General features: G+C 33.3%; 1 protein-coding gene across 3 annotated transcripts in view; it reads right to left on the bottom strand.

The window, feature by feature from the left end:
- Positions 1–717: 717 nt before the first annotated feature.
- The window catches only part of LOC123696455 (integrin alpha-PS1-like), a 66,130-nt gene continuing 52,661 nt past the window's right edge, over positions 718–14,186 (bottom strand). The window contains exons 2-17 of one of the 3 annotated variants that reach the window (XM_045642618.1): positions 9,659–9,786; positions 8,842–8,865; positions 7,078–7,195; positions 6,872–6,985; positions 6,386–6,597; positions 5,868–6,093; positions 5,302–5,698; positions 4,819–5,199; positions 4,526–4,721; positions 4,116–4,267; positions 3,646–3,896; positions 3,338–3,440; positions 3,036–3,171; positions 2,593–2,888; positions 2,277–2,501; positions 718–1,809 (exon numbers count right to left, since the gene is read on the bottom strand). In XM_045642618.1, the coding sequence (XP_045498574.1) occupies positions 1,573–1,809; positions 2,277–2,501; positions 2,593–2,888; positions 3,036–3,171; positions 3,338–3,440; positions 3,646–3,896; positions 4,116–4,267; positions 4,526–4,721; positions 4,819–5,199; positions 5,302–5,698; positions 5,868–6,093; positions 6,386–6,597; positions 6,872–6,985; positions 7,078–7,195; positions 8,842–8,865; positions 9,659–9,786 (3,196 nt within the window). In that variant the 3' untranslated portion in view covers positions 718–1,572. Of the gene's footprint in view, positions 1,810–2,276; positions 2,502–2,592; positions 2,889–3,035; positions 3,172–3,337; positions 3,441–3,645; positions 3,897–4,115; positions 4,268–4,525; positions 4,722–4,818; positions 5,200–5,301; positions 5,699–5,867; positions 6,094–6,385; positions 6,598–6,871; positions 6,986–7,077; positions 7,196–8,841; positions 8,882–9,658; positions 9,787–14,186 lie in introns of those variants that run through there. The other 2 variants (XM_045642620.1, XM_045642619.1) reach the window with 2 other exon arrangements.

Raw genomic sequence — 14,186 nt, 5'->3', positions numbered from 1 at the left:
TATTAATAATAATAATTAAAACTATTATTTGAATTTATGACTCAATAAATAATTCTATTCTATTTATTTATTTTACTTAAATTATTCCCAATTGACTGATCGCCCGTAGTAGTATTTTTTAACATTTTAAATGCTTTTATGAAAAAGGTGTTGCTACATTTTTCTTTCTTCTTATGGAAAGTGTTTTGGGCAGTAAAATTACCTACAAAAAACCACGTCATGGATGCATTAGCATAACAGGTTAAATGTAAAAATCAATAATTTGATAATTTAAATATACCCGGTCCAAGCCCGGTTGCGATACTCGTATTTGTAGATATAATCGTAGGTATGAAAACGAGGGTATTTGATAAATAAAACGATATGATATGGCACCATTTCTTTATTTTATTGTAGGTCTGTTTTAAGCACATTTCAAAGAAAGATTATCAAAATGTCAAGAGACATCACAACCAGTTTTTTAAAAGGTGGTAAAGTTAATCTAGGATAGGATTTCTGGCAGTGGACCTATTAACACTAATAAGTACAATTGTAGCGTAGCAATTATGTTTTTAAAATATATAACAACAAATGTTAATACAAAATCTAATATAAATACTAAGTTCTATTTACAATTTATCTTAAAACTATTTAATTTTTTGTTAAATTTGTCTGGAGTTTATTTGGAAATTTAGAATTTTCATGTCCAAAAAGTGCTGTTATGTACATTCCGAAGTCAATGAAAATCAATATCGTATTTTGCCACATTTAAAAATCATAAGTACTTTAAATGCTTAAAAAATAAGTACAATAGGTGTACAGAAATTTATTTCATTACAATGTGTATTTAAACCATGTTAAAAATACAGTTTGAACAATATATTCAACAAAACTAAAATTGATAAATAAAAATAAGTAGCAACAAGTAAGTAGAACAATATCTAAGTAGCTCATTATTAAGTGTAAGAAAAAAATACAACATCATGGTTTTTACAAACCTAAGTCATTATAAAATTCCTAATTAAATTTGACTAGTAAAAAATCTAGTCAACTTGTCCTTATGCTAAAATTTCATAAATAATAAGGCAAGTATTATTTACAGAATAATACATATTCATTTATATAAACAATCATAGAAAATCTTCTCATTACACTTAAGAAATGCAAAATAAAAACAATAGTTAAATCTCTCATACAAGAGCCTTGTAACAACAATAAAACGCCGTTTCCAGAACATTTCGTACTTACACACATAATATAATCCTCTACGAAGACATCACAGTCAAATGATATTAAATATACCTACCTATAAAACCTTTTCTTGTATAAATTTAACACTATTACGCAAGTTTCACTACGTCCATTCTTCGTTTTGTATGGATAAAATTCAGCAACATAACACAGGCTGTTATATTCATCTTTTATTTTAAGCAAGAGTTAAATCAATTTTAAAAATACACTTACTCAAATGTATGTTACTTTACTTTTCTACTGTCCTAGATGTTGCTAATATCCAATCCATACAAAAACATCTGCATTGTATCATACAAAACTTTCTATTTACACTGTTTTACACAATTATCTGACAACCAGCTATCGGATACTGTTCCTATCTCGACCAATAAACGGACTAGATTCGTGGTTATTCTTCTCCAGGTTACCAGATAACGTAGGGTCTGGCCGACTTCGTTTGAAGAATCCGAGTTTCCAAAGCGCTATTATGAGAAGTATGAGAACTATGAGGCCTACTATAATTGAGACAATTATAACCCACAATGGTACTTCTGAAGGCTCGCTTATCTTCAAGTCTGGATACGCAACGGTTTCGACCTAGAAATTAAAATAGTGATAGTCATTGGAGTAGGTATTATTAAAATGCGATATCTATTGATCGATTATCGGTACCGATTAGCTATATTGAATGAGTGCAAGGCTACGTCCAAATAATATTTAACCATAGGTCAGATTTCTTTTGTCTGTTCTGTGATTCAAAACAAATCAAATGCGAAACACCTGCTCAACGAGATAATTTTGAAACATAATATTATATTTCAAAACCTTGCTGCTGAAATGTTGATTATGAGCTAAGACAAATATTAAGCTCATTTAAATAAAATATACTACCAGCAGTCGCGTGTATGTTAATCGGGATGGAACTTTATAATTTATTACCTTGATTAATAATATCAACATTCAACAACAACACGATGCACATCCTATTTATAAAATAATATGTAATAATCATTTGCCAAGCCTAAGATTAAAACACGTGTATTAATTTAAGTGTGAATATTTACCGTCGCAGTATCATCGTGCCGCTTATTCTGATGGATGTTATAATGTTCTGGAATATGAATGAACGCAGTAGAAGCGATGTTGACATGGCTAACTCGTGGGTAGTCTTCCACCAAGGTAGAATTCCAAAGCCGGGCTTTTACTGTGATGGTACTTGCTTGCATGCGTCCCAATCTGTATATTACACATTGGAATTGAATGCATTTGGCTGTTTTCTTTTGGCAGTTCTGAAAGAATAAATTTAATTATCATTAATGAATAACAAAATTTTGCTTATCTATTCATAAATCAGCAAAATTATTATTTATCATGCCTTACCATGTTGACAACGTGCTTTCTCTGACCATCCTTATCCGTATAAGCTTCAGCTTTAACGATATCGCTTTCCCTCTTTTTCCTTATTTTGTTTTCGGCACCACTTCTAAATTCAACTGCTTTCTTAAGCGTAGAGTTATGTTCTTTCTCACTAGAGGTGGCACTCAATTTTCCAGCGCTTAAAAATGGATCCATTTCCAAATTTTCCAGATATGGTTCAAAAGATCCAGGTCGAGTTGTGAGTTTCAGAGGGTTGATTTCACTTCCATAAATTATAAAACATTCGCCGTTACTTTGATCTAAAAATAAATCACATCATTATAAAATTGTTAATTTTTAGGTAATTTCTAAGACGTCGAAACGCAATATAAAAGGAAATACAAATGGGGATATACGAGGAAAATTCAACATAAACTCCACCGAACTATCAAAGAGAATCTACTAACCGGCCTCTCCATCAACAGTAGGCACGTCTTCAGGATAGAGCAACCATTTTCCCTGGTCACTGTCAGATGCCACTTGATGAGGCCACGATATTACTACTTGCAGCGACGATACACGCCAAGGACCTTCGTTAAATACCTGTAAAGTTTATTCAAATAAAACTATAAAATATCAATTTTCCTAATGATCGAAAATGGATATACGAAAGAATAATTGATAGCTTTCTTCTAAGTGTGGTGGCATAACAATTCGTTGCGTTCATATCGAAGACGGTATTTATTAAAGATCAAATGAAAAATCTTACCTGATATGTATGTATAACTCTGGTTCCTATATCATCAAAGTAGGTCATAGCTGATTCTCCTTTTACTTCTCCACCGTAAAATACCTGTTCCGGTCGTGCAGCTCTGAAAGATAAATAAAATGAAATCACTGAAAAAACTCATTTAAAGTATTCCATTGTAATAATGAAAACGTATTTCTTTTTTTCCAGGATTGTATATATACCACACGAAAATGTGTTCAACCCACCCTAAATTACTTAACAAAATAATTTCATTGGTTGTCGTTGAACAAAAATCGGTTTGGCTACTTTTTTGTATAGACACTTACCCTTTTATTAGGAGCTCAGCGTTCTTAATCACCAAAGCTTCAATTTGTACTGGTTTCTTTCCAGGGTGTAGTTCTTTAGAAGTAGAGTTAGCCCAAATTGAGAAGACGACGGACGGCTCGTTATCTTCCAAAGCTCTGGCATCAAATCTTATTGTTATGGGCACTGAGCCATCCGCTTGTTTCTTAAACGGGTTTTCGAGGAGGCAAGATACTGTTGTTTTGTTCACGCTTGTACATATCATGTGCTTACCCTGAAATTTAGAAAAAATTCAAATAACCTTTATCATAATCGTTTAATTATATGAAAAATTGCAGTTTGGATGTAATTCAGCATCACTATCTACTTTTTTGGGAGGAAATAAAATAAATAAATCTCTAAATTTTGCGCTACTTTTTCATAAAATAATTTTATCTTTAATATAAAAATAACAGAACCAATGATGCGTGTTAGTTTCTAAATTTGTACTTACACTTATATTAGCAGCGATATAATGCAAGCTTGCATGATGTTGTACAAATAGCTGTGCCTCATAAGCGGACTCTCCATAATTATCCACTGAAATAGACAACTTAATCTCCTCTTCCTGGCCCAATGTAAGAGCATACGATTTTCCATCTTCAGCTGAGAACATAATTTAAAAGGAATTATAAAAATTAATAATATAGGCAGTCAATATTGAAAAAAAAAAAACTGGTGAGGCCACGGCCACGGTGAGACTGTGATAAATATTTTTCAACGCCATCTATCGGTATCAACATATTTATCTTACTCACACAAAAAAGTTTTTTAGTGTAAACAGAGATGGCGCCATCTCTGTTCAAAGTTGAAATAATTATACAATACATAAAATTTTAGTTGAATCAATTTTAATATACATACTTTTGGGAAGTTGCAAGACAGGGTCCACAACGAGATCGCTTACGCAGATTCCATCCAGACCACAATCATTTAGGAAGTTAGCACTGAATGCCGTTGTCGCCGTTGCGTTTAGTACTGGGTAGTCATCAATGTTTGGGAGTTCACCACTACTCGAGTATTGGGGATCTATGTGAACTATTTTGTATGTCACTTGGAACTGGAATAATTTGAAAAGATATATGTTAAAAGATAATTAAAATAATATGCCTTAATAGTGACCTTATGTTGACTTTTTTATGCACGTATGTACTTACTTTGATCGGCGTTTGGATATCTCTTGTATTATTTTTCAGATAAACAATATGCTCCCTACAATGTTCTTCGTCTTTTCCTAGTTGAATTGTTTTGTTCACAATATTAGATTTTTCAGAATCAAAGAAAACTCTGGAATACTTTCTTCCACCAGGAAAAGTTTCTGCTTCTACGACGTAATTAAGTTCATGTACATTGCTATGACTAGATCTCACTAAAGATTTGATTATACAACATGCTTGGAAATGAAAACACGTGTAGTTAGATTTTGGGTCTTTTTCACACCCCTGTATTGTTGGGTCAATGTTTATAATTGTATTCGTTGGCCTTATCGATGTCTTGATATCTATAATTGGCTTGGTTCGGATGAAAGCAACACTGCTCTGTAAATTTAAAAAAATAATCGTAATAAATTAAAGATCTCTGACATATAAGCTCATCATGATGACAAATAATTCATAAAATAGCTTAAGGCTTTTACGTACATTTTCATAAGCGCCAACCAGAAGATCTGGATAGCCGTTAGAATCTAGATCTGTGCCACCTGATAACGAATAGCCAAATGTTTTCATTACTATTGGCAACGACTCCGCTTTTATAATCTGATCAGGTTTAGCTTTAAGCCCAGTCTTTCTATCCCCCATATGAATATATACTACACCATTCCCTTCATAGGGGCTGCCGATAGCTATATCCTCGCACCCGTCTTTATTTAGGTCTCCTGTGTTTGCTATTGCTATTCCGAATTGTGATTCTGATTTTCCCGTTAGTTTGAGACTGTATTCTTGAGGTAAATTGTGGTTTTTGTTGAGATACAGATATACAGCACCGCCTGCATCACGTGAAAAATAAAATGGTGCACCAACTAGAAGGTCTGGTAAACTGAAAATATAAAAAATAATAAAAATAAAACTCTATATTTTAATGCAAAATTATTACTGATGTTTAAAATTATGATTACCTAAGATTATAATCGATCACTGTTATTTTAAACGCAAGTTTTGTGAAAAATTTTTTATGATAAATTCATTTTTTTTTTCAAAGTACATACCCATCTCCATTTACATCAGCTGAAGACACTTCATAACCAAAGCTTGAGCCAAATTGTTCGCCATTTAGCAATAGAGTAAAGTTAAGGATATCCACGTCCGTTCTCGTCCAATCATCTATGACTCGTTTACTGAAGATAACAACCTGACCGGTTCCATGTGCTCTCGGTGCTCCTGCAGCATATGAAGGTTCCTTGCCGAAGAAGCTGGCGCCTGATACCGACATACCTAAAATAAGAAGATAATTGATTTGAAACATAGTGGGTAACTGTAAATTATTTTGTCAAAATTATAATCTAGAACAGCTAAGTTGGTAGATAATAATACGCATACGATCAAAAAAATGTGTCTTATGTAAATGTACAATTTAGCTTCTTTCGTAGGTACAAAAACTTGTTTCGAAACAATGCCAACTATTGTATACTACTATTGTATATTGTAATCCCTCTTTTATTGCTTTAAAATATCAGAGTTATTGCAATGAAACCTCGAGGTATTGAGTGGCTTTAAAACTCCTTACCGAGATAGCTATATTTTTCTACTGGACTCGCTCCATCCTCCACTGGAGCCATATAAACAACGTGATCACGTTCAATCAGATCATCATTCGTGTCCTGACTAAATATAGTTCCTCTCCAAGTGTAAGGTCCGGGACTGCCTAGTACTAGAGTATCATCTTCTAACAGTGAACTACTCGTTCCCACTTGACAAAAACCAAATTCTTCGTGCTCTCTGGAAATAATAATGTATGGAAATTATAGAAAAAACAGAAGCATTATAAAATGTTAAAATATTAAAAATATTTGTATCTATGGCTCATAACGATAGAAGAATACTAAATCTTTTAATTTTAATACTATTTACATTTTAAGAGGATAACAATCCAGACCAGACTTGGTTCTTGTTATTTCCTTCGCTACAAGATTAAGGGTACATTTAGACGTTGGTCTCAAATGGAGCTTGTTAAAACGAAATTTATGATATCATAGCTTGGATTTGATTATACCTTTGCACGGACCGGCCTCGACATGGCTCCCATACATCGACTAATTGAAGGTCGTTGCTTAGTGTGTAGCAAAGACCTTGTCCAAATTGAGACTCTCCGGACTTTCGGATATACCTGAAATTATGATGAAAATTATAATAATGTTATTCGTGGTACCTACCAGTTTCTACTACGGATAAAGGGTTAACGTAAGGAATTTTACGTACCTGTGTGCACAAACGACAGCCTTCTTTCCTGGTCCCTGACTCCGAACTGATACGCCAAGCCATTGCCCATCTTTGATCTCATCAGGATGCGGCCCAGACAGGTGGATTGAGTCCAGAGCTATATGAATATCTTATTATAATATTGCAAAATATAATGATGCAAATGCATATATCAAGTAGAAGCGAATATCCGTATATAGTTCTGTATATCATAAACTAAAGCCATTTCATTAAAATAAGGATTAGTAGTTTCACAAATAAAATCAATTGCTAGATTAGAAACAATATATGTACTCATGTTTTATATGGTATACACGTAAAAGTTAAAGTCCTGTGGTTGACATATAGAAGAACACCAATTAAATTTAAGAAAGGTTACTATAATATACTCATTCTGATATGATCAATTAAATTGCAATCCGAACGTTGAGCTTTATTATTTAAACAATGTTAATTCCTAACAAAACCATAGTACTTTAACCTTTAGCAGAAATTACACCAGCAAAATACAAAATAAATTCAACCCAAACAAATTAATTGAACACAAGGTAATAAAAACAGATAATAAAATCCTTCTATGCTCGATATTTCATTCGAGGTAAAAGCAACAATCAGTAGTTAAAAATGAAATACATTACTCATTGCTTATACTTAATAGAATAACTGAAACAATCCCATTAACAAGACCAATAATGTGAATACCTCGGCAAATGCAAAGCATTGCAACCAGGCGTGTATGATGCAATATAGGAATATCAGATAAACATGTGGCAAATATCAAAAACGTTGCAAAGAAATAGGAAGTAGGTGTTTTGCGTGTCATGTTGCACAGATATCGTGCGAATGCGATCAGCTAACGGTTCTCGTCGAATACAGATAAACATGCATCCAATTTTTCGTAACTTCGATAAGCGAAAAATAAACATTTCTCTCAAAACCTGAAATGAATACAACGTGAAGATACGGCGTGATCTAGATGCAATCAACTCAATCGTGTGGTCTCAGGTTAATTTATACTGACAACTACTTTATGTTAATTTTGAGCAATACTGATATTAATTTAATCGATGGCCGATTCGTTAATTCACCCAAGACACCAATTATTCGAAGTAAGTACTGATTACGGTTACTCTAAATGTAATTACAATTAGTTTAATCGGCCTCGTATTGCGTATGGACTTGTTAGACGACATCTACCAGAAATATAGTGGTATTGCACGATTATTTGCGGTGCAAATTTAGTCCTATACCTCCTTGTTAATTCTATAACCGATCACCTTGTAAGTCTAATGTGTTACGCGAGTACTACGCCTTCGATGCAAATAAAACTTATATAAAAAAGAGTATAACAAAACTTTTTTAAATAAGATTTGTTTAAACAAAAACTGATAAAAAAAAACTAAGCAAACTAATGTTTACGCCTAGTTAAGTTTTGTATGCAGTATTCATTATTTCCATTAAATTGGGTGCTGTGCAAGCGTTGTGAGTGGGTGCTCTTGAAAGCCGTTAGTGCTGATTCATCGTATGCAATTTGGGAGTTATTTCCATTTTACTTTCCACCTTCGACTATAAATAGAAATAAAACCCAAGTAGTAACAATAATTGTGTGCAAAATCATTCTTATTAGTTAGCTGCATGCGTTTTACATTATCTGGAACATAGCAATCGACGATTAGTATAGTAAAAGTATAACAGCGAATTAGTCGGTATTAGTTTAGGAGCGAATGATATAAGTAAAGGATATTGAGACCACAGCTCACTTACTCGTGTTTATCTTGCCGTACTTCGCTGTTTGGGGCACCACCGACAAAAGATAACAGTTTAGTTAAAATATATTGACAATCTTACAATAGAGCTCCAGGTATTACGATTTTTTCTGTTGTTCTTTATCACGTTAGGTTTTTGAGTTCCTCGTAAAATAAGGTAGGCTGGTATCTAACGCTTCATATTGTTGAGAAAACTCTACAAGAGCATGGTGAGAAGCTAATGCAGCTTTTTGACGTTAGACTGGTGATGCTGCTCCTACATCATTGTACCTCTAATTCACTAATTGTGATCTATTTCTACTGTGTTACTAATTAAAATGTATCTACTTATGCGACATGTGCATCAAAATACTACACTATTATACAATTCTGTGATTATGTCTAAATAATTTAATACCTATACACCTACGTCTGAATAAAACTAAATCCCAAAGTTAAACTTATCTTTATTGCAACGGATATTGAGAGACAGAGTCTACGAGTCGTAAAAGAAAGTTTTATGAAAGTATGTACTTGATAAGTTGTAAGATAATAATATGTATAAGATAACGTTTTAATCGCTATGCATTTATATTTTCTTTGCATATTTGATAATATTTAACAGTTTTTCCATATAAAAAATTTGTGAGGCAATTCTTGACTATCCATAATTCTACGATGTTCCAAGGGAAAATTGTTTGTAATATGATTATAAACAACCGTTTGAATTTAAAAAAATAAGTTGAATACTATCACCAAATTACCATATTATATGATAAATTATTATACTATATGATAAACCACCATGTCTGTCAAGATTTTAAGTGTGTACTCACTTCTTTTTCCATCAGTTACAATTTGTTCGCAGTCTCGTAAGGACGTACTGAGTCGACATTTCCACAAAGCTCCGGACTTCGTCGTGTTTGGCTGAAGGTTTTGACCCAGCGGCGCTCCTACAAGAAGCCTAAAACAGAAGAAAAATAAACATTAAATACGTAGGCATCACAGCTACAATGTCAATGATTACAATTTTAATTATAAAACAAGCCTGTTTCTTAAAAAAAATATGTTTATCCCTATAACACAGCCTGTAATGATACGATGTGTACGATAACGTGCTACAATAAATAACAATGCCCTTCTCTTTTGTCATAATTGTGAAATGCTAATTTGAAAACATAAACTACATCCATATGAACAAATTAATTTATATTCCGAGGTAAAGCGGTAAACAGTAACCCCACAAAGAAATGCGTATTACACAATGTTGATAACGTCTATCACTTAATTAAGTAGATACGTGTTAATTAAAGTACAGTAATTTATCGACTTTGAGGTTCATATTTGGGTTCGGACCAAAAAAATTGTAGGTTTACTATAGAAAGTTTTGAAACAATGTTGACGCAAGAAGTTGCTAAGCTTAACATTTATTTCCATACGTAGGTGTATGTTTCACCAAATGATAACAATGAAATACATTCTAACCTGATTTCAAAGACGTATTAAATGTACTCGCGTATAGATAAGTAAAATTACCTAATAAAGACATTACTGTTCACTTCCTATAATTAAAAACCCACACAAAACCATTAGTTAATTCACGAGAAAGTCAAATGGTCAAATCACTCTGTTCTATTTTGTTTGTAACAAAAACTATTCATCATGACGTAGCGAATCGATTACAGAGCGCATTCGATCACTCGATATGAAGCAAACCCGCATTCAATTTAACATTGGTTATGCTCAGAGGGCCCTATGATTGTACGACTATCTACTGACTCCATGCATTTAAATGACCATAAATCACTATCCACTATATAACACACCCTATAATCCTCAGTTAACCGAGCTTTTAGTAATTACATTGATATTAATTACAGCACTAATACATAATCTAATAAAACGTAGTCTATTAAAATCGATTTTGTAATGCACGTTACGAGATATGCATGAATTAAAATTATCATGCTACTATTGTTCTTGATCTTAGTGTACTGAATAAATAGTATTCAGAATATTACACCCACATGGCAAAGTTCGTTGAACTGTCGTTATACAGGAATACGTTAAAAGCACGGAGATACAATTAAGCCCTCATTGTTTTGGCTGATGTTACGAGTTGCGACATCGCGTTATCTAAATATATTTAAGCGCCCGTGAAAGCGAATGCCCTAAATTTGACATAAAACAAATGACCGACGTCGGCGTTAGCTTTGGGCGGGTATTGACGTTTAATTTTCAAAACTGCAAAACGCATCGGTCAAGCCCTCATATCCAATTTAGAATACAAAGGGTTCATTAGGACCTTCGTGCTTCGCGCCCACATCGTGATGATCGATTTGGCCCCCATAATTATATTCGCCTACGTTCAACAATCGCGTGGAACTGTAAAAGGATATTAAATTACGTGAATAAAATGTCTTTCTGGAACTCTATCCTTCCATTAAGTAGTGAAAGGTAAACATCTCGTCTATAAAAGACCGCTCCTACGTGGTGTAGTGTATCGCAGCTCTGGGTGTGCCTGGTTCCCCACACAGCGATAAATTCCCATCAAAACGACATCCATTCTCAACGGTGTTTGATAGCAGTGACATACTGCAATGATAAAACTAACTGTGTGTGATACAAACGCAATACTAAAAGGTAAACTGTCTCTATATTATCCCCAAAAAGTTGTAGTAAAAGTTCATTCGTTTATTTACTGCGCTTTTTTACAGTGTCAACTTAATTCTTTCAAGCCTAGTGTAGAAGAGCCTAGCCTAGAGTAGTAATATTTTACGAAAAATTATAAATATAGAATCCACGTTTTAGGCTTCTATCAATTACATAAGAGACAAAGAGAAGGTAACATTCTCTAGCAAACAAACAGGTATTTAATTATTCAACTAGGTACGAAAAATGTTTTGCATACTCAGTATTCTTAAAAGTACGCAAATGATATCCAAAAGTAAACTATCAAGCTCATTATATGTAAATAACGCGTACGAGCAGTGGCGAAGTGACGAGCGTCGCCGGTGGTCCGCAGTCCGCAAACACCAACCATTGTGGATTGTCCAAACCAACGTCCAAACTTTATTGCCACACCGCGGAACGGCCTGACAACTTCCCGAATTGAGCCGCGAGCGGTATGTAATGAATGAATGTCATTTATATCTTTTAGTTACGAGAACTTTTGGAATTTAAAACAAAAAGCTCTACTCATTATTTTGTTGCAAATTTAAATAACTGGAGCTTTGATTATGCTTTAGGTATAATTACATTTTTGGTCAATTTTTTAAAAAAATCGTTTCGCGATGTATCTCCAAAAGTCAAGACTCAATTTGGATACGACTAATGGTATGGTTTCCACGAAACAATAACAGGCACGTGTGTTCTATATATAGAGAACAGTACCTATACTACCACACAAAGACCCTAAAAAAACAATTAATTCACACTGAATATATAAATGTGACAGTACATTGCTGAATATTTAAATAACTTCCAGTAATCAAGCATTGAGCGAAGTTTAATAATTTGATGAGATCGTAAAATGTTAAACATTTAATTTAAGATGTAGGAATTGCAATTTGATTTACCATGAGAATGTTTGTGCGAGATGCTTCGTGTGTGGCACAAATTGTATGGAGTGAGTACGTAGATGATTTGAAATTTTATTTTCCTCTTTCTATTTTAATGGTTTAATAAATGGTCGACAGCAATCCAGAAATAATTGAAGGTACCCATTTTGTACGAAACATAGTCCGTGGAAAGTATACTGCTTTCTGCTATTTATTAGCGGTAATTATTTTATAGAGCAGGTACATGAAATAAAATAGAAGTTATCTATTATACCTATGGACCTAATTCACACATTGTAAGCAAAATCCAGTTATTTTTAAATATTATCATTGTGGAGTGTCATGTTAGGGCATATAGATATACCTAATATAATGTTTGGTAGTCACGAGTTGGAAGTCAGAATACACATTACATTAAATTTTATAAACTTCATCGTTGCACAAAAGTAGGTTAAAGTCAATGACGTATCATATTTAAAGGCTTTCTAATCATAAACCATGACTTTCCCTACCTTTGACAAACTGACTGTTCATGAGACGTCTCAATTAAGCTTGACCATAATTATTTGAATTACACGCTAAATTATGACTGGTCATGCCACGCGTTATGCGTTGAGAGGAACTATGTTCATTGGTACTTTGTCAGAACAATACAAATGTATGGGAACACAGATACAAGAAAGCCTTCAGGCTACAATCATTATATATCATCGTCTGTGACATTTAGATTTATTAGCCGTCTTTAAGATTAAGTAGGTTTACTAATGCTCGCAAAACTCCATTAAATGTTTTGTTTATGTATCATATGTAACATATTATGTACTTATCCATAATGTGACTTTAGAAGGCATATTTTAAATTTTCACTAAAAATCCTCTTGGACTCTTATGGTAGGACTTTTAAAAGGTCAATAGATTAGGCGATCGAAGATTGTACATGTCACGAAGTCTTAAGATTTTAATTAGCAAAGATATATCTTATGCAAAACATGCTAACGACGTGGAATACCATAAACCCCGGCATAGACAATTTCGCGGAGCATAATCGACAAATCGTTACTTTCGCAGCATCCTATAACCGTAAAGTACAAACAGGGCCGTGTTATCCGCCGCGATCTCTCATTAGCGCGAGATAGCCTCGTGACTTGCCCACGTCCCCTCTGTTACCCGCTACGTATTGAAGGAGTTATGTTTTGTTTTGTATTACTGCGGATTATACTTACATTTTAATAATAAAAAAATAATATAAGAAGAAACGAGGAATTTATTTGATGCTTCTCCTTTTTGGATGTTGTAGAGCTGTGTATACTATATGTGGCTCTTGTTCAATTATGTATTGCAATGAATCAAGCAATTCGGGTAATTCCCTTATAAGTAAAGCACCACCTCTGGAGCATATTTTTGGAAAGCAAATTACTTTTCACATGTCATTAAATGTGAATTTAATATCGTATAACCTCATTATGTATATTTTCATCAAATAAGGTTTTTTCCACTTTCACATGATATTTTACATTAAACATACTATACGTACATACCTAATTGGTATAGTTAATTATTTTTTGCATCATAAGTAATAAGTATATCCAAACATTAGTACAAAATAAATATCCAATGTATTATATATATTGCCAGTTATATTGACATTATAATATGCTTCTATTTAATTTATTTTTAAATATGAAACTTTACGTTTTTTCTTGTATAATCCAACCCTCGGTCTTCAATTATCGGGAGCTGTCGGCCGCTAAGACATGCAGTCTTCTGTTAAATATAGTATTTTCATCCAATTACGAATGCACTTA

This window comes from Colias croceus, chromosome 12 (genome assembly GCF_905220415.1).
Source record: "Colias croceus chromosome 12, ilColCroc2.1".
NCBI classification, from domain to species: domain Eukaryota; kingdom Metazoa; phylum Arthropoda; class Insecta; order Lepidoptera; family Pieridae; genus Colias; species Colias croceus.
This window is presented reverse-complemented; position numbering and strand designations above follow the sequence as displayed.